General features: G+C 39.6%; 1 protein-coding gene and 1 pseudogene across 1 annotated transcript; one reads left to right on the top strand and one right to left on the bottom strand.

Moving 5' to 3' along the window:
• Positions 1 to 1,579: 1,579 nt before the first annotated feature.
• On the bottom strand, positions 1,580 to 19,489 carry LOC142851744 (uncharacterized). The gene is made up of 4 exons (XM_075975742.1): positions 19,383 to 19,489; positions 10,630 to 10,756; positions 8,956 to 9,051; positions 1,580 to 8,131 (listed from the first exon to the last, which is right to left on the bottom strand). Exons 1-4 carry the CDS (start codon positions 19,386 to 19,388, stop codon positions 6,522 to 6,524), a joined length of 1,839 nt encoding a protein of 612 aa, XP_075831857.1. The 5' UTR covers positions 19,389 to 19,489; the 3' UTR covers positions 1,580 to 6,521.
• LOC142852669 (hsc70-interacting protein-like) lies at positions 14,176 to 15,305 on the top strand (annotated as a pseudogene).
• Positions 19,490 to 19,976: the final 487 nt, after the last annotated feature.

The following is a 19,976-nucleotide window of genomic DNA, read 5'->3' on the forward strand; positions in this document are numbered from 1 at the left end:
TAGTAGGGAGGCTTCAGTGTTAACTATTGTACTAAGAGGATGCAAAACCTTGCAACATTCTTTACCCAGTTTGATTTCTATAGTGGTGATAAATGGCATGACCAAAACTAATTAGGGGAGGAAGGTGGGTCATTTCAGTACACTGGCAGAACATCTTCATCTACGGAAGGCAGGCCAGGAGAACACAGCAGAAATCTAAAGGCATGGCGTGAACTAAAAACCATGGAGGAATGCTGTATTCTGTCTTCTTCACTCTGGTTTGGGATCAGCCAGCATTTTCATAAACCTAGGACATTCTGGTCAAGAGCAGCACATACAACAAGGTGCAGTGCCAACATCTAATAGTCTAGATTCTCCTACAGCAATTAGCATCAATAAAACGACCCACAGAGATTTCCTTGGGACAATCAGATCAAGGAATCTACACAATTATGATTTACACATATTGCTAGGCTGTTGAGAGCAGAAGCAAATAAAGACATCAGCATTTGCATTATTTCTAATTCAATAAATATTATTTGATGTTGGTGAAGATTAGAATATTATTGAAGTTTTCCCATTATTTGGAAGTGTGGAATTATAGGTTGATGAAAAATAGTAATATTGAAGGCTTTTCAGAATTATTTGGGTATACAGCTTCTCTTACAAGTGTGAGGTCTCAGAGGATATTTCCAATATGAAAGTCAGATAAAACCTTGCTATAATCTTATCATTTGTAGTGCCCCTTAGCAGTATGAGCCCTACAATGCACGTACAGACATGAAGAAAACCTAAACACCTGGTCATATTCTACATTTGCATGTGTGATGTCCTCGATGCTCAACAGCGGGTGAACGATAAAAGAAAATTCCCAGCATTCCTCACATTTCTAGGGATGTTGTTTAGTATGAATATTTTTCTTCATTTATGGAAGCAATTATTAACCTGTGGGTCAAAACCCCTTTAGGGGTCAAAGACCTTTTGCCATGAGTCACCTAAGTCTATCAGATACAAAGATATTTACATCATGATTCACAACAGTAGCAAATTATTAGGTTATGAAGTAGCAAAGAAAATATTTTATGGTTGGAGTCATCACCGAATGAGGAATCCTGAAAAGCATTGTCACACCATACAGTCCTTGTTGTTTCCTCTGGGATAAATTTCTAAAATCAGAAAATGCTGGCTGAATGGTAAGGTACATCACTGTATTCTTCACGTGTCTATGGATTTCTTGTACATGGATTCTTTTGTCTTGGGTAAGGTTTGAATGATTACAAAGGCCTTATCACACATGCCCTATTTGTAGTGTTTCTATTCATGCTTTGCCCTTCTCCATATTCATGTTTGTTTCCAATATAGTCTGTAGTTTAGAACTGCGGTGTAAGTTCTAAAGGCTGCCACATTCTTTACACCTGTAGGGTTTCTCTCCAAAATGAATTCTTTGATGTCCCTAAGGTTTTAGGTACCTATAATAGAAACACATATAATAAGGACATCCCACATCATTTCTCCATTTGTTTTTTGTAAAGGAAGGTTTTAACTTTCATATAGTAAAATTACATATAACACAACAGTTATCAAGCAAGAATTAGTCACATTTAGTCTCTTTGTATTAGGCAAAATTAAAGAAAATATTCTATCTTACCTTTGTGAGTTTAAAGTTTTATATCTAATTAATAAATAATTAATTTATCTTTCATTAAATTTAAGACAAACTATCTGTCTTCAACTCCAAAGACCCCAGAAGGATATAATATTACCTAAGTAAACAGGAAGTGCATTGTAAGCAACCTCCAAAACTCTAGAATTGGCAGAGATATCTCACTGCCTGGAGAGTCCCCCAAAGTTCTTCTATAACATTGGAACATCAGTCTTGGGTCTATAGGCTTAGCATATCTGAAAGACTTTTCTGTGAAGCACAATATTTGATAATCTGTCTTGTCTTGATTGGCAAAGTTCATCAGTTGTTTTCTTCTGTGTCCTGTAGAATGACTGGCAGACTCATTCAAAAATCAGCCTATTGAGGTTTATTTTGGTGTTAAGTCTATTAAATCTTAGATTCCTAAGGTCCAAGTGTAAATAAAATCAATTAACTCAAGCATGTTACTTCTGCATATTCTTTATTCTGTGGGTGAAGAACCAGAGAGAAGAATGATCTCCACCAGATTTTTAGTTTTCTATACATGGTTTAAAAATCCCATAGGCAAAACCAATGATATTAACATGCATTTCAAAATCACATAAGGGAAGGTAGAACCTGATCAAGCAGCATTCCAGGAAAAGGAGACACTACCCAGAAAGGGCCAGCATCCAAGCCAGAAAACCTGATATTTCAAACCATTAGAAAAAAATTACTAAACATCCGGCTCACCCACTCAGAGATCTATTTGTCACTAAGCATGGGCATGCTGTCATCCTATCTTTGAGAAATTCCTACATGTTTTATTACTTACAGCAGACATGTCTCACTGCTGAGGAAAGTCTAAGTTCTTAAAAACATTTAAAAGCCATATTCTGTTGGTCTTTGAAGGTTACCTATCCATCTGAAATATATCTCTGTATATCTAGAAAATCTAATTTGACTACAACTTGACTATTATAAATGACTATTAATCTATAATTTTAAATGAGCTGTATGAACATAATACCTTAAATGAGAGTAGAAATATATATATATAAAACAAAATTGACATTAAATTTGTATCAATTAAACCAAAGTCCATACCATTGTAATGTATTCATTTCTGTATCATATCCCCTTCTTCTGTAGAAAGATATTGAATGTGACCATTAACCATTTATAATCAACCCCCTTTAAATAAAATCAAACATTTATAATCATTAAGAAATTTGGGCATAGTTTTCTCCAAACTATTTCCTGCTGGTGGTTGGGTAAAGTATTTTTAGAGTTCACAGAGACCTTTTTTGAAGGGAGTCTTGTTCCATTAAACCACATTAGCCTAGAAGGAACCCACAGGTTCCAATCCTCTGTGGAAACAAAAGTAGAACCTCTTTTCCAAAGTAACATATTCTTAGACTCAAATTTTGACGTCAACATATTTTAAAATATATGTTGCTTTAGCTTTGCAGTTCTCAGAACCAAATGTCTCTCTGCAGTCAAAGAATCAAAGAAATAACAAAAATATACGTTATCCTGACTATTTTCCATCTTTTCATGGCCCATTTTTATTCTATTATTCCTTTAAAAAACCTCAGCTTAATATCCTTAAATTTTTTTTTTTATCTATGACTCTACCTTTTATCTTCTCTGTCGTAAGTCCAGGCACATTTAACAAACATACTTTGGCCTGTTTAGAGGCCTTTTTTTTTTTGTCTGAATGTCTTTACTGTGTAGCTGTAATCTGTTTACGATCAGGAGCATTTTTTTAAAGTGTTAAGCTGGGATGACTAGGACCAGTGCTGTGGCTTTGTCTGTTGGCTCTTTCCCACTAAACATGGCAGAGGTGTGTTCACTGTCTCTGGGAGCCATGCTCACTGCCTCAACTCCAGGGATGCAGTGGGTCTTTGTCCCCATTAAGTAAATAGTAGCATGTTTTTCACAAATCCCATTTAAGTGCTTTGTAGCAAGACCTCTGAAATATCCAGAGCCATTTGGGCCATGAGCATCAACCAGGAAGTTATCTCTTCATGAAGTCACACTTCTGCTCAAAGCCAGCAAACAGTGTCTATCTGAAGAAAAATGCAGCTACCAAGAAGCTGCAATTGACTTGTGTTTTTGTGGGTCTAGAAGCATTTATTAAAGTTTCCTCAGGTTTTTGTGGAAGTACTTTGACAAACATTGGGTGCCATTAAGTAAACAGAAATTGCACTTTTATTTCCCAGTGGCCCAGACTCAAATAATCACACAGAAGCTACGTTAATTACAACACTGACCAATGGCTCAGGCTTATTTAAAACTAACACTTTTGTGTGTGTCTGTGTTTTGAAAGTATTTTTATTTTGATTCTTTTTTTAAATTGATATTTATTGAGCTCTGCATTTTTCTCTGCTCCCCTCCCTACCTCTCCCCTTTCCCTTCAATCCTCCCCCAAGGTCCCCATGCTCCCAATTTACTCAGGAGATCTTATCTTTTTATACTTTCTACTTCCTGTGTAGATTAAATCTATGTAAGTCTCTCTTAGTGTCCATATTATTGTCTAAGTCATCTGGAATTGTGGTTTGTAGGCTGGTTTTCTTTGCTTTATGTTTAAAAACCACTTATGAGTGAGTACATGTGATAATTGTCTTTCTGTGTCTGGGCTACCGCACTCAAAATGCTTTCTAGCTCTATCCATTTTCCTGAAAAATTCAAGATGTCGTTATTTTTTCTGCTGTGTAGTACTCCACTGTATAAATGTACCACATTTTCCTTATCCATTCTTTGTTCGAGGGCTATTCAGGTTGTTTTCAGGTTCTGGCTATGACAAACAAGGCTGCTATGAACATAGTTGAGCACATGTCCTTGTGGCACAATTGAGAATGCTTTGGATATATACCCAAAAGTGGTATTACTGGGTCTTGAGGAAGGTTGTTTCCTAATTTTCTGAGAAATTGCCACAATGATATCCAAAGGGGTTGTATCAGCTTGCATTCCCACCAGCAATGCAGAAGTGTTCCCTTTTCCCCACAACCTCTCCACCATAAGTTGTCATCAGTGTTTTGATCTTGGTCATTCTTTCAGGTATAAGATGGAATCTCAGAGTTGTTTTGATTTGCATTTCTCTGATGACTAAGAATGTTGAGCATTTCCTTAAGTGTCTTTCAGCCATTTCAGATTCCTCTGTTGAGAGTTCTCTGTTTAGGTCTTTACTCCATTTTTTCATTGGATGTCCATTTTCTTGAGTTCTTTGTATATTTCGGAGATCATACCTCTGTCTGATATGGAGTTAGTGAAGATCTTTTCCCATTCTGTAGGCTGTCATTTTGTCTTGTTGACCGTGTCCTTTGCTTTACAGAAGCTTTTCAGTTTCAGGAGGTCCCATTTATTAATTATTTCTCTCAGTATCTGTGCTGCTGGGGTTATATTTAGGAAGTGCTTCCCTGTGCCAGTGCATTTAAGTGTACTTCCCACTTTTTCTTCTATAAGGTTCAGTGTGGCTGGCTTTATGTTGAGGTCTTTGATCCATTTGGACTTGAATTTTGTGCAAGGTGATAGATATGGATCTATTTTCATTCTTCTACATGCTGAGATTCAGTTATGCCAGCACCACTCGTTAAATATGCTTTCTTTTTTCCGTTTGATATTTTTTGCTTCTTTGTCAAGTATCAAATGTTCAAATATGTGTGGATTGATATCCGTGTCTTCTATTTGGTTCCATTGGTCCTCCTGTCTGTTCTTATGCCAATACCAGGCTGTTTTCAGTACTGTAGCTCTTTAGTAGAGTTTGAAGTCAGTGATGGTGATGCCCATAACTAACTCTTACATCTTAAATCCACCCATTTCTAATAACCTATGTATTGCCATGAGGCTGTAGCTTACTGGTAATGTTCTGGCATCTTTCTTTTTCAGTGGCTACCAGGCACCTCCTCAACTCCACCTACTCACTTGCACTCTTGATTTACTCTGCTTGGCTTTACTCTGCTAGGCCAATGACCAAAACAGCTTTATTCATCAACCAGTAAGGGCAACATATATACGAAAAGACATCCCATATCATCCCATTTGTACGGTTTCCAGACAGAAGAGTCTTTATATCTTTTAGGAACTGAGAAAGTATAAAACATTTTATGAATATTGTAATGTTGGTATCATTTCTCTGAAGTTTGAACTACTTTGTCTTGAGAAACACTAGAAAGTTTATTAAAGGGTTTTTTTTAAACATGTTTGGCACTAATGGCATTTTTCTCCAGTATGAATTATCAGGTGTTTCAAAAGTTTTTAGTAAGTGCATAAGACCTTGGCATATTCTTCACAGGCTTTCTCTCACACATAAGTTCTTAGAAGTTGTTTAAGACCAGAAGTCAGGGGAAAAGCCTTCTCCACACTCATAATAGACTGGTGTTGAGAATGTGCTATGTAATTTATAAAGTCTTTGCCACATTCTTCACACTTGTAAGGTTTCACTCCAGAATGAATTCTTTGATGTCCCTTAAGGTTTCTGGTACAACTGAGCAGTTTGCCACTCTTCACATTTGTAAGGTTTCTATTTAGTGTGAATTCATTTGTGCTGAGTAAGGTATGGCTTTTTATAGAAGGCTTTTCCACAATCCTTATAATTGCAGGGTTTCTTTCTATTGTGGATTATCAAGTGAGAATAAATAATCCAGAAAGTTCTAAAGAACTCACCACATATTTTAGATTGCATACTTTCTCTCCTATATGAATGCTCTTGCTTCTGAAAGTAGTAATGGAAAACAGAAAGCTTTCCCACATACTTCTCAGTTGTAGGGTTTCTCCCCTATAGGAAGTCTCTTGTGTACTTTAAGTAATGATACAGCATGGATGACCTTGCCACATATGTCAAAACGCTAGGCCTTCTCTTCTGTATGAATTCTCTTGTGTTCAGAAAGTCTTGATGGATGAATGACACACTCTTCACTTACAGGGTCTCTCCTGTATGAATATTCATGTGCTTAGATAGTCCTGATGGACCAGTAAAGGCCTGGTCACATACTTTACACTTGTATTTTTTCTTTCCTATATGGGTACTCTTGTGTTTAGAAAGTCCAGAAGGACGAGTAAAAGCCTTGCCACATACATCACACTTGTGGGGTTTCTCTCCTGTATGAATCCTCTTGTGTACAGAAAGTCCAGATGGACAATTGAAGGCCTTTCCACACACTTCACACTTGTAGGGTTTGTCTCCTATATGAATCCTTTTGTGTACAGAAAGTTGTGAAGGAATATAGAAGGCCCTACCACATACATCACACTTGTAGGGCGTCTCTCCTTTATGAATTTTCTTGTGTACACAAAGTCCTGATGGACCTCTGAAGGCTTTGCCACATACTTCACACTTGTAGGGCTTTTCTCCTGTATGAATCATCTTATGTATAGAAAGTCCTGATGGATTACCGAAGGCCCTGCCACACACTTCACATTTGTAGGGTTTCTCTCCGGTGTGAATTTTCTTGTGGACAGAAAGTCCTGTTGGACGTTTAAAGGCTTTGCCACACACTTCACACTTGTAGGGTTTGTCTTCTGTATGGATTTTCTTGTGGACAGAAAGTCCTGATGAAGTATTGAAGGCCTTGCCACATACTTCACACTCATAGGGTTTCTCTCCTGTATGAATCCTTTTGTGTACAAAAAGATGTGATGGAATATAGAAGCCCTTTCCACATAATTCACACTTATAAGGTTTCTCTCCTGTATGAATTCTCATGTGTTCAGAAACTCGTGACGGAAAACTGAAGGCCCTACCACATACATCACACTTGTAGGGTTTGTCTCCTGTATGACTGCTCTTGTGTTCAGATAGTACTGATAAACATTTGAAGGACTTCCCACATACTTCACACCTGTAGGGTTTCTCTTCTGTATGAATTCGCTTGTGTACAGTAAGTTGTGATGGAAAACAGAAGGCCTTGTCACATGCTTCACACTTGTAGGGTCTAATTCCTGTATGAATTCTCTTATGATCAGAAAGCCGAGATGGAGTACAGAAGGCCTTGCCACATACTTCACACTTGTAGGTTTTCTCCCCTGAATGAATCATTTTGTGTACAGAAAGTCTTGATGGAATGCAGAAGGCCTTTCCACACACTTCACACTTGTAGGGTTTCTCTCCAGTATGAACGCTTTTGTGTACAGAAAGTTGTGATTGAACATGGAAGGCCTTGCCACATACTTCACACTTGTAGGGTTTCTCTCCTGTATGGATTTTCTTGTGTATAAGAAGTATTGATGGATGTTTGAAGGTTTTGCCACATATTTCACACTTGTAGGGTTTTATTCCTCTATGAATTCTCTTGTGTTCAGTAAGTCGTGATGGAAAACAGAAGTCCTCAGCATATATATCACAATTGTAGGGTTTCTCTCCTGTATGAATTCTCTTGTGCACACAAAGTGACGATGGAAAACGAAAGGCTTTCCCACATTCTTCACACTTATCTGGTTTCATTCTTAAGTTAATTTTCTGGTGACCAATAGGTTGTGAGTTCCAAGGAAGGGTTTTGTCACATTCTTTGCCTGTATCGTATTTGTTTCCTGATGAGTAAAAGTTAAGAAATGAATGAAAACTGAGCAAAATTCTCTATATTTATGCTTATTTTTAAATCCAGAAATATTGATTCATACCTGTAATTTACAATATAAATAATGCTACATTCACATTTCTAAAGCTGTGTTCAGTGTAGCCTAATTTAAAAAACCATAAATTGAAATTATGTAACTTGTAGTGAAAGATGAAGACCATGACGACATAGAACATAGAAACAAATCAATATTAATGAATGTCAAACATGTAAGGAAGGCATAACATCAAGAAGAAAACAAGACTATTACGCTACTGTAAATGAGCCATTTATAGAAATAGAGAAACTTTATAGCTAGATAAACACAAAGTATAACATTAGTCAATGTTGGAAACATATGTTTTTATAGTACATATATATGCTAAATTCAGACCTTTAGTTTTGGAAGGTATGAAAGTTAGGCTGCATAACTAGAAACCTGTAGATAACAATATTCGATAATATTGTTCAAGAATTGAAGACAGGAGGATCTCTGCACAGTTTATGAATAAATATCCACTGACCAACTTAGGAAAAATAGATCATGTTCACCCACAAATGAGAGAGCTTAGTCACTTACTGTAAACATAAGCTGACCTGATGGGAGAAAGACAGAGCATAAGAAAATCAAAGTACCATAAATATCCACTTTTCACAGCAAAAGATACAAAAGGAGATCCTTAAAACATTATGTCCCATGAGAACATTGTGAGTCAGTGTTCGTGATAAAACCTGGCTTTCTGTTGGGTCTCTGGTCTTCCCCTCCCCATTACCTCTGTCTCCCTCATTCCTACACACCTGTTTCCATGGCAGCTGCTGTGAGTCTCTTCATGTCTGAAGGGTCTTGTGTTTGCTCCAGAAATGTGATCAGGGAAGGCTTAGAGGAAGCAAGACCTGTTTATGGGAAAAGAGAACATCATTAGTTTTTTCTCCGGGGATAGCTGTCGTAATGAGGTGAGCAGGCCTGCTTTTTGAGGGCCGCTGCCGGGCTCCCGGCCCTGGGCTAGCTTTACCCAAAATAATTACACATAAATTGTATTCTTTTAAACATTACCTGGCCCATTAGTTCTAGCCTCTTATTGGCTAATTCTCACATCTTGATAACCCATTTCTAATAATCAATGTAGCATCACGAGGTGGTGGCTTACTGGGAAAGATTCAGCATGTCTGACCTGGCAGCTGGCTCCATGGCATCTGACCAACTATGCTTTCTTTCTCCCACCATTCTGTTCTGTTTACTCTGCCTACCTAATTTTCTGTCCTATCAAAGGGCCAAGGCAGTTTCTTTATTAACCAATGAAAGTAACACATAGACAGAAGACCCTCCTCCATCAGATAGCATGTCCTCTCTAGGACTGTATGTATAAGGAATGAGAAGATACAACGAGGGCTGTAAAGGATTAGATGTTCATGAGTTTCCTGACGGGCACATCAGAATGCTTAGGAAGAATTCAGGATTTGCAGGTCTTAGTTAGCTTCATGTCCCTCAGTTACAAGAAGAAATATTAAAACTGAAGAGTGCGGTATTCTTTTTATCATATAAGCTTCCTACTCACGCCATTTACTTTCTAAGATTACCACCAATATAAAGGATACACCAGCCGGGCGGTGGTGGCGCACGCCTTTAATCCCAGCACTCGGGAGGCAGAGGCAGGTGGATCTCTGTGAGTTCAAGGCCAGCCTGGTCTAGAAGAGCTAGTTCCAGGACAGGAACCAAAAAGCTACAGAGAAACCCTGTCTCAAAAATCAAAAAATCAAAAAAACCCCAAAAAACCAAAAACAATATAAAGGATACCTCTATAAAAAGGATGGGAAGCTGCTATGAACACGAGAAGAAATAAAATTATTCTAAGGTATAGGAATATTCTCTTCAGTTTTCCTTAAAATTTGCCCCATAAATTTCATTGTTGGAAGCACAAGCACCCTTGAGATACTGTAGAAAGAAATCAAGTTTATGCTGACAGTTAATTAAGAGCTCACCATGGAAGATTCCCTCACGCACACTGTAGAATTTTACCTTAAGCTGTGTTTCTTTGCTTCATGCTCTGGAACATTTGTTTAACGATGCAAAGATATGTTACATTTGTTTGAGTAAATGAACTTCACTTGCAGTCAGGATGCTGAGTCAGCAACTAGCTGACAGGAAGTGGGAGGGAGAAGCCAGGTGGAGAAGGGTTTTTAAACAGGGGTGAGGAGAAGAATGAGGGCTTTTTATTAGACACAAGCAAGGAGAGGAGCTAGCTGCTATTCAGACTCTCTGAGGAGCAGAGTTCCACCTGAACCTTTGAATCTTGAGTTCTTTAGAAGGCCATGGATTTCGAGAAGTTCCCTCACAGCTTTGAGAGACTCTGCCCGAGGGAACTCTCTCTCAGGCTGCTGGTGACTTAACCACTGTTGGCAGTGGCAGAATTGCACTTCCTAATTAGAACAGCCATTGATTAAAAGGCAGCATCAATTGAAAGGACAACATACCCAGGAACACGAGGTTGCTGTAATTCTCCAGTATCACATCCCTGTACAGATTCCACTGAGCAGGCTCCAGGTATTCACCCTCCTCTGCAGAGAAATCAATGGCCACATCCCTGAAAGACAGCATTTCCTGAAACAAATAAGAAAAATGAATGCTAATTAAAACTGCCAGGGAAAACACAAATAACAAGAGGCATATGTACTTCTAGATATTAATCTAAAGGTCACCCAGAGTGAGAAGAGAGCTAGAAGCCCTTCTGACATAGGTAAGCAATGTCCCTAACATAAGTCTGATGCAGTACTGTGATGATACATAGGACTCATCATTAAGGAAAGTGAAGATCCTACTAACTCCCATGGATATCCTACCTTTAAGAACCATACAATGGAGAGCGAGTATCTACAAAAAGAGTATTGTTGAGGCTGGAGAGATGGTTCGGTAGTAAAAAGCACTGACTGCTCTTCCAAAGCACCTGGAATTGATTCCAGCAGCCATGGCTGCTCAGAACTGTCTGTAACTCCAGTTCCAGAGGCTCAATCTCTTACACAAGGACACTAGCATCCCCACCATGCACACAACATAAATCCATCCATATATACATAATAAAATTTTGAAATAAAATAGGCATTTTGTCCCATTCTTATAATACTCCATACATAATGTATATTTCTCACAGTAGATAACCATGGTGATGGAAAGGGTACTGCTCAACCCAATATGAACAATCAAAAATGATAAACACAATGAAGATGCAGATCTGATGAAGCAACTCTGGGCTGAGGTTTGGCTTCCTGAGGATGTACAGAGTGATGCAAATGACTGTGTATCAAGGGACATGAGTTTCAGCCATCAAGGGGAAGATCAATAAATGAGCAATTTGTAGACAAAATGGAATCACAAGTATTTTAACAAATTTCTAATGAGCCAATTTAGCAGTAAGCTCACTCACTGCGGGGACTTACACTGACTCAACTTTCTCAGAAGCCCTGATGAAAGGACCAAGGGAATGATGTAGAAGGCACAGCTTACAGAACACATTAGAGGAACTAGAATTGTTAGACATGAAGGATATATTTCTTCAGTCGAAGAAAATGACTGATGTCTGTTCACTAGAAAACCTGGAATGGATGCTGTCTAACACCGTGGTGATTTTCTGCTAGTGTACGGCTGCAGCGTCACCTGAATCTCACCTCCACCCCAAATCCTCAGCATTGTTCAGGCTCCCATTCTGAGCTTTGTCTGTCAGGGAATAAAGCCCTCCGTATGAAAGTAGTCCCATGGAATTTGCATTCTCAGTCAACAGAAACCAAGCTTATGCTTATTACAAACCTGTCCTCCTCAGGCCCTTACCCTAAACTCTGTTCCTCTGTGAAGAGAACCCATTTTAGGGTAAAGGTCACAGGTGCCTCGCCAGGGAAATGTACATTTCAATGGAGTTTCAACGTAGCCATGCCCAAAGCTTTGTTGCCATAATTTTAAATGGAAACCTTTTTCCAAAGTTTAACTATGTTTAAAGGTGGAAAAAAAATAAACTGCTTGGTCAAACTCAAGAAATTTTTGACCCAGTGCCAGCTAATGTGGTGCTGACCCTAGTCTCATTCTTAACTTCATGTGGATATTTTCTGTGACAGCAACAAAGCCTGGAGGAACAATGACAATGAGGGGCTGGGTCCAAAGTTAAGGAAGTTTTTCTTTCATTAGAAATTAGGGACAAACTGACAAAGAACTCACTTAAAAGAATTCATGATCTTAAATGAGAGCGTGGGATAAATATAGGTTCTTCTCAGGACCCAGTGACAGCGTTTTACACTTATTGAAATATTTGTTAAGATCCCAAGGAACAAAATACTCAGAGCAATACCTCTTCCACTTTATACTTATAGGAACTAAGATAACAAGAGGTTACAAAAGAGGAGAGAAGAATCCTTGTCAATTATTTTTTTGCAAACCACAAGAAATAGAAACAAACAGAAACACACACAAAATGAACTAACAAAAAATAAATAACATTTTTCCTTTGCTGGACACATCTTGGCAGGTCACAGCAAGGGTCCATGTACTAAAGAGCTGCTTGGTTTCCAGGTTTAGTCTTCCTGAACAATTTTGACTGGAACTCAAAGCCCTTTGGCCATGTGGGCCTTTTCTCCCAATGGGATGCAAAGTGTGGCCTCTATAATACCCAAGGTCTAAGAAATGGTGGGTGGGGCTTTGCTGCTACAGCTTGAGCCAACTTAGCTACCGCAGAGCTTAGATTTTGATGTTGTTATTTGCTTATTCTTGTTAGTTTATTTTGTCTATCCCACAGAATGGTAATAACTCAGCATAGATTGCTTAATGGTCCCTTCATGGGGAAAATTAAAATGGGCACAGTTTCTAGTACCAGAACAATTACAATTAGGAATAAAACCTTAAACCAACACTGTATAAGTTCCCAGAGTTATTAGTCCTGCAATATATGGACAATATTCTCTTTGGCTCATCTGTCAAATCCATACTTAAATGAGTGCTTAATTTTCATGGTAAAGAAACTAAAATAACAAAATGTATAATTTTGTGCTATTTCAACTGGGTAAACACTAACCTGCCAATCACTACTAATGATTTGGCTCTGTGCTTTAAGATGCTTTCTGAAAGCTTTCCTTCTAAGAAATGTAACACCTGAAACACAGCAGGTTATTAGCTTGTTAAGTAATGTTGTTAGATAGCTCATAGATTTAATCCCTTATTGGTAAAGAACCTCAGTGATTATTATACCACTAAATACAATTCAGTATGGTTATCTGTTCTGTACTAATAATTGGCAGGTTGCAGTGTCATCTGACTCAGGATCTATAATCACTGTGGTAGTTGAATAGGTATGGCTCCCATGAATTCTTGTGTTTGAACACTTGGCCCATAGGGAGTAGCACTGTTAGGAGGTGTGGCCTTGATAGTGTGTCACTATGGAGTCAGGCTTTGATATCTCATATATGCTCAAGCCAAACCCAATTCTTTCTGTCTGTGGATCAAAATGTAGAACTTTCACCTCCTTCTCCAGCACCAAGCTTGCCTTCCACCCACAATAATAATAATGGGCTAAAGCTTAGGAACCATAAGCTCACGCCAAATATGTTTTCCTTTGTAAGAATTGCCATGATCATGGAGTCTATTCACAGCACAGAAACCGTAACTAAGATAATCATCATCCAAAGGATACCATTTAAAAATCATTTTCAATAGCCCATGGGTGTTGCCTAAAATTACATCTAAAAATTTTATAGAGATTATTTTCAATGTTTTTATAAATGGCTTTTCAAAAGGACAAGGAGTCTACTCTTTATATCCAAATTCTGCATACTCCACAGAAAATATTTTACCCATTCCTGGGTTATATTGCTCAGCAGTCTAAAGGTGCTATTATCAGTCATCTTTATTAAGTATTTTCCAACCACTGAGTATTTTGACTAACCTCATGTATAAACTAGCACATGATGCATTGAAATATCTCTCTGTTCTCTATAGATTCTTAAATTAGGATTAATAAATTCATTCGAGTGTAAGAGGATCCGAGCGTCCTGCACACCGAGGAAATGCGTTTCCTGAGGGAGTGGGTGGAGAGAATTTATTTATTATTGGTTTGAGATAGGCTCTCACCATGTAGCTCTGCATACTGAGAACTTGTATAAACCAGACTGGCCTCAAATTCCCAGAGATCCACCTGTTTCCGCCAGCATGGGAGGTTAAGTGCCACCTGCTATGCATAAGGCTAAATCAGAAGAAAATGTCAACAAGAAAAAAGAGATAATAAGACAAGGAAAGCATAAAGACAGACAAGCCATCAAGTGAGGAGAGTGATCTAGAAATTGACAATGAAGGTGTACTTTAGCCAGACCCTGATGTCTCTCAAGAGATGGGAGATGAAAATGCAGACATAACTGAGGAGATGATGGATCAAGCAAATGAAAAGAAGGGGGCTGCCACTGAAGCCCTAAATGATGGTGAGCTGCAGAAAGCTATTGACTTGTTCACTGATGCCGTCAAGCTAAATCCTCGCTTGACTATTCTGTATGCCAAGAGAGCCAGTGTCTTCGTTAAATTACAGAAGCCAAACGCTGCTATCTGAGACTGTGACAGAGCCATTGAGATAAACCCTGATTCAGCTCAGCCATACACCTGGCGGGGGAAAGCACACAGACTCCTGGGTCACTGGGAAGAAGCAGCTCATGACCTAGCCCTGGCCTGTAAACTGGATTATGACGAGGATGCCAGTGCAATGCTGAAAGAGGGTCAACCTCGGGCTCAAAAAATTGCTGAACATTGGAGAAAATATGCGAAAACACGAAGAGCGAGAGATAAAAGAAAGAATAGACAGGGTGAAGAAGGCTCGAGAAGAGCATGAAAGAGCCCAAAGGGAAGAAGAAGCCAGAAGACAGTCTGGGGCTCAGGATGGCTCTTTTCCAGGTGGTTTTCCTGGAGGAATGCCTGGAGTGGGAGGGGCATGCCTGGAATGGCAGGAATGCCTGGACTCAAAGAAATCCTCAGTGACCCTGAGGTTCTTGCAGCAAAGCAGGATCCAGAAGTCGTGGTGGCTTTCCAGGATGTGGCCCAAAACCCAGCAAATATGTCAAAATATCAGAGCAACCAAAAGGTTATGAATCTCATTGGTAAATTGTCAGGCAAGTTTGGAGGTCAAGTGTAATGTCAAACAGAGCCCTTGCTGAACGAAGAGCAGCTTAGCTCACTTACTGGATGTTGCGATAATGCAAATCAGTGTACCTCTGACCTCATCAGGAGAGCTGGGGTGCTTCGAAGACTATCCCTGCCCTTCTGCATCAAATGCGGCTGAAGCATTTTACAGTGGTTTTCCATTAGCGTCTTCATTCAGATAATGTTTTCCTACTAGGGATTATAAACACTTTTCACCCTTAAACATATTTTAAAAATTTAGGGGGTATTAATTCCTCCATTTTTCTTTACTAATCTCTTTGGGTTTTTCCTTTGAGTTACTGGGCAAGAAAGCTGAATATGGTCAACTTACTGCTCTCATGAATGGAAATAAAGATTCGTTAGTGGGAAGTAAATAAAACTCATTTAAGTTGAAAATAAATAAATAAATTCATTCAAAATGGTAAAGAAAAACCAAAAATTCAGCTTAAACTTGTAACAATAGGCTGATAGTTAAATCTATAAATAGGTCATTTTAATTTACTGCAGTATACGACACATGTGATTCAACCCTTGTTTAGGAAAATGGGTCCACTAGATAACATTATAAAAAACAGATGTTTTTAAATAATAGTCAAGTGACTTGACTCCACTTGGCTGATGACCTCATCAGGATAAAAACAACCATGTGGCTAGCAGCCTTCTTTAGAATGATTAAAGAACACTTGTCATGTGATTACACTGTGATTTGGATCAAAATGACCACGGGATATAACCATTTAAGGCAGCACCTATAAAACTTCTTAGTCCAGCCGTGCCCTTTATGTATTATTGTATTTTCTTTGTAGACTAAGCAGACAACAGCGTGTCTCCAAGGTATTTTAGATTAGAATAGATTTTTATATAACATTAAATTCCTCAGGTTATAATGATATATTCAAGCTAACAAAGAACCGACTGACAGATGTATGTCCAACAATTTATGTCTTTGTTAACTGTGTGTGCAGCCACTTATTTCTTTGTTAACACAAAGCCATGCCCAACTATGATGCTTATAAATCGCAGCAATGACCTTCATAGAAAGATAACCGTATGGGTGCAGTAGTGGCATCCATGCCATGGTGGCAATGAACATCTTTTTAACTGGATTAAGATCTGCTCAACAAGAGGAGGATCATTCCTGGTTCAGGAAACCTAGACAACAACGTAGAGCTAGTGAAGTCAAGGAACTTGGAGGAGAATCTGCAACTACCAGTTTATTAATTCAGCATAATCCCCAATTCTATTCTAAGGGTTTGTCGTTCTACTCACAGGTAAATATAGTAGCCACCCCTTTTCTCTACAGCAGGTAGAGACCCATATGAGGAACTGTGGGATGTGGACAGCACAGCTCCTACACCTAAGGCTCAGCTATCACTTCAAAGGAGCGGGTAGGAAGCTCTGAGAGCCAGAGGAGTTGGGATTTTTGTTGAGAGACTGCCTCCTGAGGATGAGAGACGTTACACCCAGAGTCTCCCCAAATGACTTCAAAGATGGTACCAGCAAACACGGCAATGCAGAATGGGAGGGATGCGAGAGAGGCCTCAACATTACACGAAGAACTAGAGCCAATGAAGCGATGCTAGGAGAACCGGAAGTCGTCTTCCCAAGGGAAGAACACAATAATTGGTTATTTCAATGCCGAACAGTTACATACACAAGTAAGACTGTACACGCCAAGCAAACACATACATATGTGTGTATTCCTATATGCATATGTAAGTACATATATATATATCATATGCATATATAACAACAGTTAATGAAAGAGACCATGAATGTAAAGTTTAAACGCTCAGTATACAGTTACCGATTGTACCTAACGAATAGTACATGGACTTGAACCTGGAAACACTGCGTTGACTTCTCTTCCATCTGGCATGTATTTAAATAGTTACCACAAAAAAAGAGAACAATTGAATACAGTCTTTGATAGTCAAGTAGACAAACTGACACATACTCTTACACTCAAAATATGTCACTTCAGTTGGACACTGTCCTTGGAGAAAACTGACCAAAATGTTTTACCGCAAAAGCAGAAAATGACAACAAACTGCTTCTCAGGTGTATTCCTTTGTTTCTCTAAGCAAAACCGGTCCAAAAGACTCGTGCATCTTCTCTACATGGCCTCTGACAGATACACAGTCTTCGCCAGGAAACACATCTCAATACCCAAACCCGAGGTCCCTTCAAGAGTTTACCCAGATTTGTTGAATATGACAGGTTACCACCTGAGTTTGTAAAGACCAGTAACTCCATCCACATCATCACTCACACTGACAGTAATCAGGATAAGAGCCTGGGAGGAAAGGGCAGGACTGCACACCGAGGGAGACTGGATGCCTTCCCAGGGGAGAGGAAGGAATCCCACGTTCACAGTTTACTGCCTGGATGGTGGCAATACCACACGTGAAGGACAGTGGTAAGTGTAGTTGTATTACCATTTGCTGAGCTGGAATTCTCATCTGGAAAAATTCAGGTAGTGTTAGAAGAAAGAACCATGATGTTATGATAGAAAATAATGATGACTATGCAAAGATAACAAACATTCCCTGAAAATCCAGAGAAACAGTCAAACAGGCAAGGAGATGTTCCTTCCCGATAGAAGCATCTAGTCATCAACACATGATGAACTAACAAAAGGATGTTAGTGAAAAAATGGGCCATTTCTCCCCTCTGCTGTGGAATAATCTTCTTGTACACTGTAAAGATTTGTCACTAGAACTGGTCTAAAATGCTGAATGGGCAGTAGCCAGGCAGGAGGTATGGAATGGGCAACCAACTGAAGGTGAAGGGCGGGGTCTGAGGAGTCTGCCAATAGACTCAGAAGGAGCAGGAGATTAATGTTCCATATTAATAAAGATACTGCCATGTGGCAGGGGGCAAATAAGGGGTTAATTTAAAATGTAAGAGTTAATAAATAAGCCTGAGCTATTGGCAGAGAATATTAAATCATATTCACGGTGATTTATTATTTGGGAACTGCCTGGGGGAGAGACACATCCGCCTACACCCCTCCCTTTCAGAGATATCCAAGCCTCCTCCTGTCAATCATGAGATCCATTTATCTCATTACACCAAGTCCTCTCTTACATCTGAAAAGTAGTCGAAATTTCCAACATCACAGTCTCAAAAGGAATTGGATGCAGTATTACTCTCAGTATGTTTCACTCTGCAATGTGAAGTTCGTAATTATCTGGATTCAGCAAAGATAGGTTCATACTGACTACAAGATTATCCTGTGGGTATATGGGAGTGGAATGTGACGATTCTGATCTCAAGAGTGTATATAACTTGTTTTTATTCCACCAGAGGCTTCCATAAATCTTCCAATTCATTCCAAGGGAAAAGAAAATCCCATACAGCAATCTGTCCCTGGAAACTAGGAACTTTAGGAACAGAGAGGTGAGCTTCCTAAAGTATGGCAGGGTATAGGTGTTCTATAGCATATAGGTAGAGCCAGGCGGTGGTAGGACACGCCTTTAATCCCAGTACTCTGCGAGGCAGAGGCAAGGGGATCTCTGTGAGTTCAAAGCTGTCCTGATCTACAGAGTGAGTTCCAGAATAACCAGAGGTGTTACACAAAAAAAGCGCCTATCTTGGAAAAAAAGAAAAGACAAAAAACAAAACAAAACAAAAATCAAACAAACAAAAAAACAAGAGGGAGAAAGAGAAAAAGAAGAAAAAAATATTATAGGTGAGTCTAGGTGTCCGCCCTTTCTGGAAGTCCTGAGAAATCTGACTATTGCCATGTGACCCAGAGGCAGCTAAGGAGGAGCATGCTTCTCCAGCCAAGCAGAAAAGTGAGCCTCCTTCAGCTCCTCAACCACCAGAAGCAGGGATGGGCTCTGGCAGCAGTGGCATCCTAGGAGACAGCACACTTACAGCACATGGCTTTGGCGTGGCGCCCTCTCCCCTGTCAAACCCGCACCCGTGTGCAGCGGCCCAGCCTAGCTCAGCACAGCATCTCCGGCCTCCCTGTTAAGCAGCCCAAGTCAGCAACCTCCATGCCGGACCCGCCACCTTGCACAATCCCTCAGATCTGCAGGACGGCGCTGCACCCTGCACCAACCTCCATGTCAGGGATCCAAGCCCAGCGCTGAGAAGAACACTCGTATAAGTTAGGGGAGAAGGTTAAGTTAGAAGACTGAAAGCGGAAGTTCGTTATCCACAGCCCCTTCTTGTGATGTCATGGTGGTAGAGACTACATTTCCCATAACTCAGCGCGAAGGGTTTCCGGAAACCCATAGAAGTTGATTCACTGCACCGGGGCGAAGTTAGAAAGGAAAACAGGAACCCCCCATAGGGGATCGGGCTGTTTCAGTCCTGCTGTCTCAGCACCCGCTGTTAGCCTGTGAGCCCAGCCTTTCACAGTGATGTTTACCACGTTTCCTAGTTATTTCCGCTAATACCTGTGAGTTTAAAGCTCAGGTCTACTTAGTGTGGGATCAACCGCAGCATGAAAACTAACATTGGTCTGTTTTACTAAAAATAAGGAAGCCGGAAGCTAATGTAGGACTAAGCATCATCTCTTCAAGATGCTTTTTGAAACCATCCTTGGTAATCCTGCCGCTCATACAGCGTCTCGGGTGCTTAAGACAGAAGACTCAGAAAACAAGACTAACAAGGACAATTTATAGATGTGTTTTATCTAAACACACGGTAG

The sequence above is a fragment of the Microtus pennsylvanicus genome, chromosome 6, assembly GCF_037038515.1.
Source record: "Microtus pennsylvanicus isolate mMicPen1 chromosome 6, mMicPen1.hap1, whole genome shotgun sequence".
NCBI lineage: Eukaryota > Metazoa > Chordata > Mammalia > Rodentia > Cricetidae > Microtus > Microtus pennsylvanicus.

Coding starts and splice junctions, on each gene's coding strand:
- LOC142851744 (XM_075975742.1), bottom strand. Junction 9,052..10,629: donor CAGCAACCTCGTGTTCCTGG/GTATGTTGTCCT, acceptor TCCCATAAACAG/GTCTTGCTTCCTCTAAGCCT. Junction 8,132..8,955: donor AGCAGCTGCCATGGAAACAG/GTGTGTAGGAAT, acceptor TTTACTCATCAG/GAAACAAATACGATACAGGC.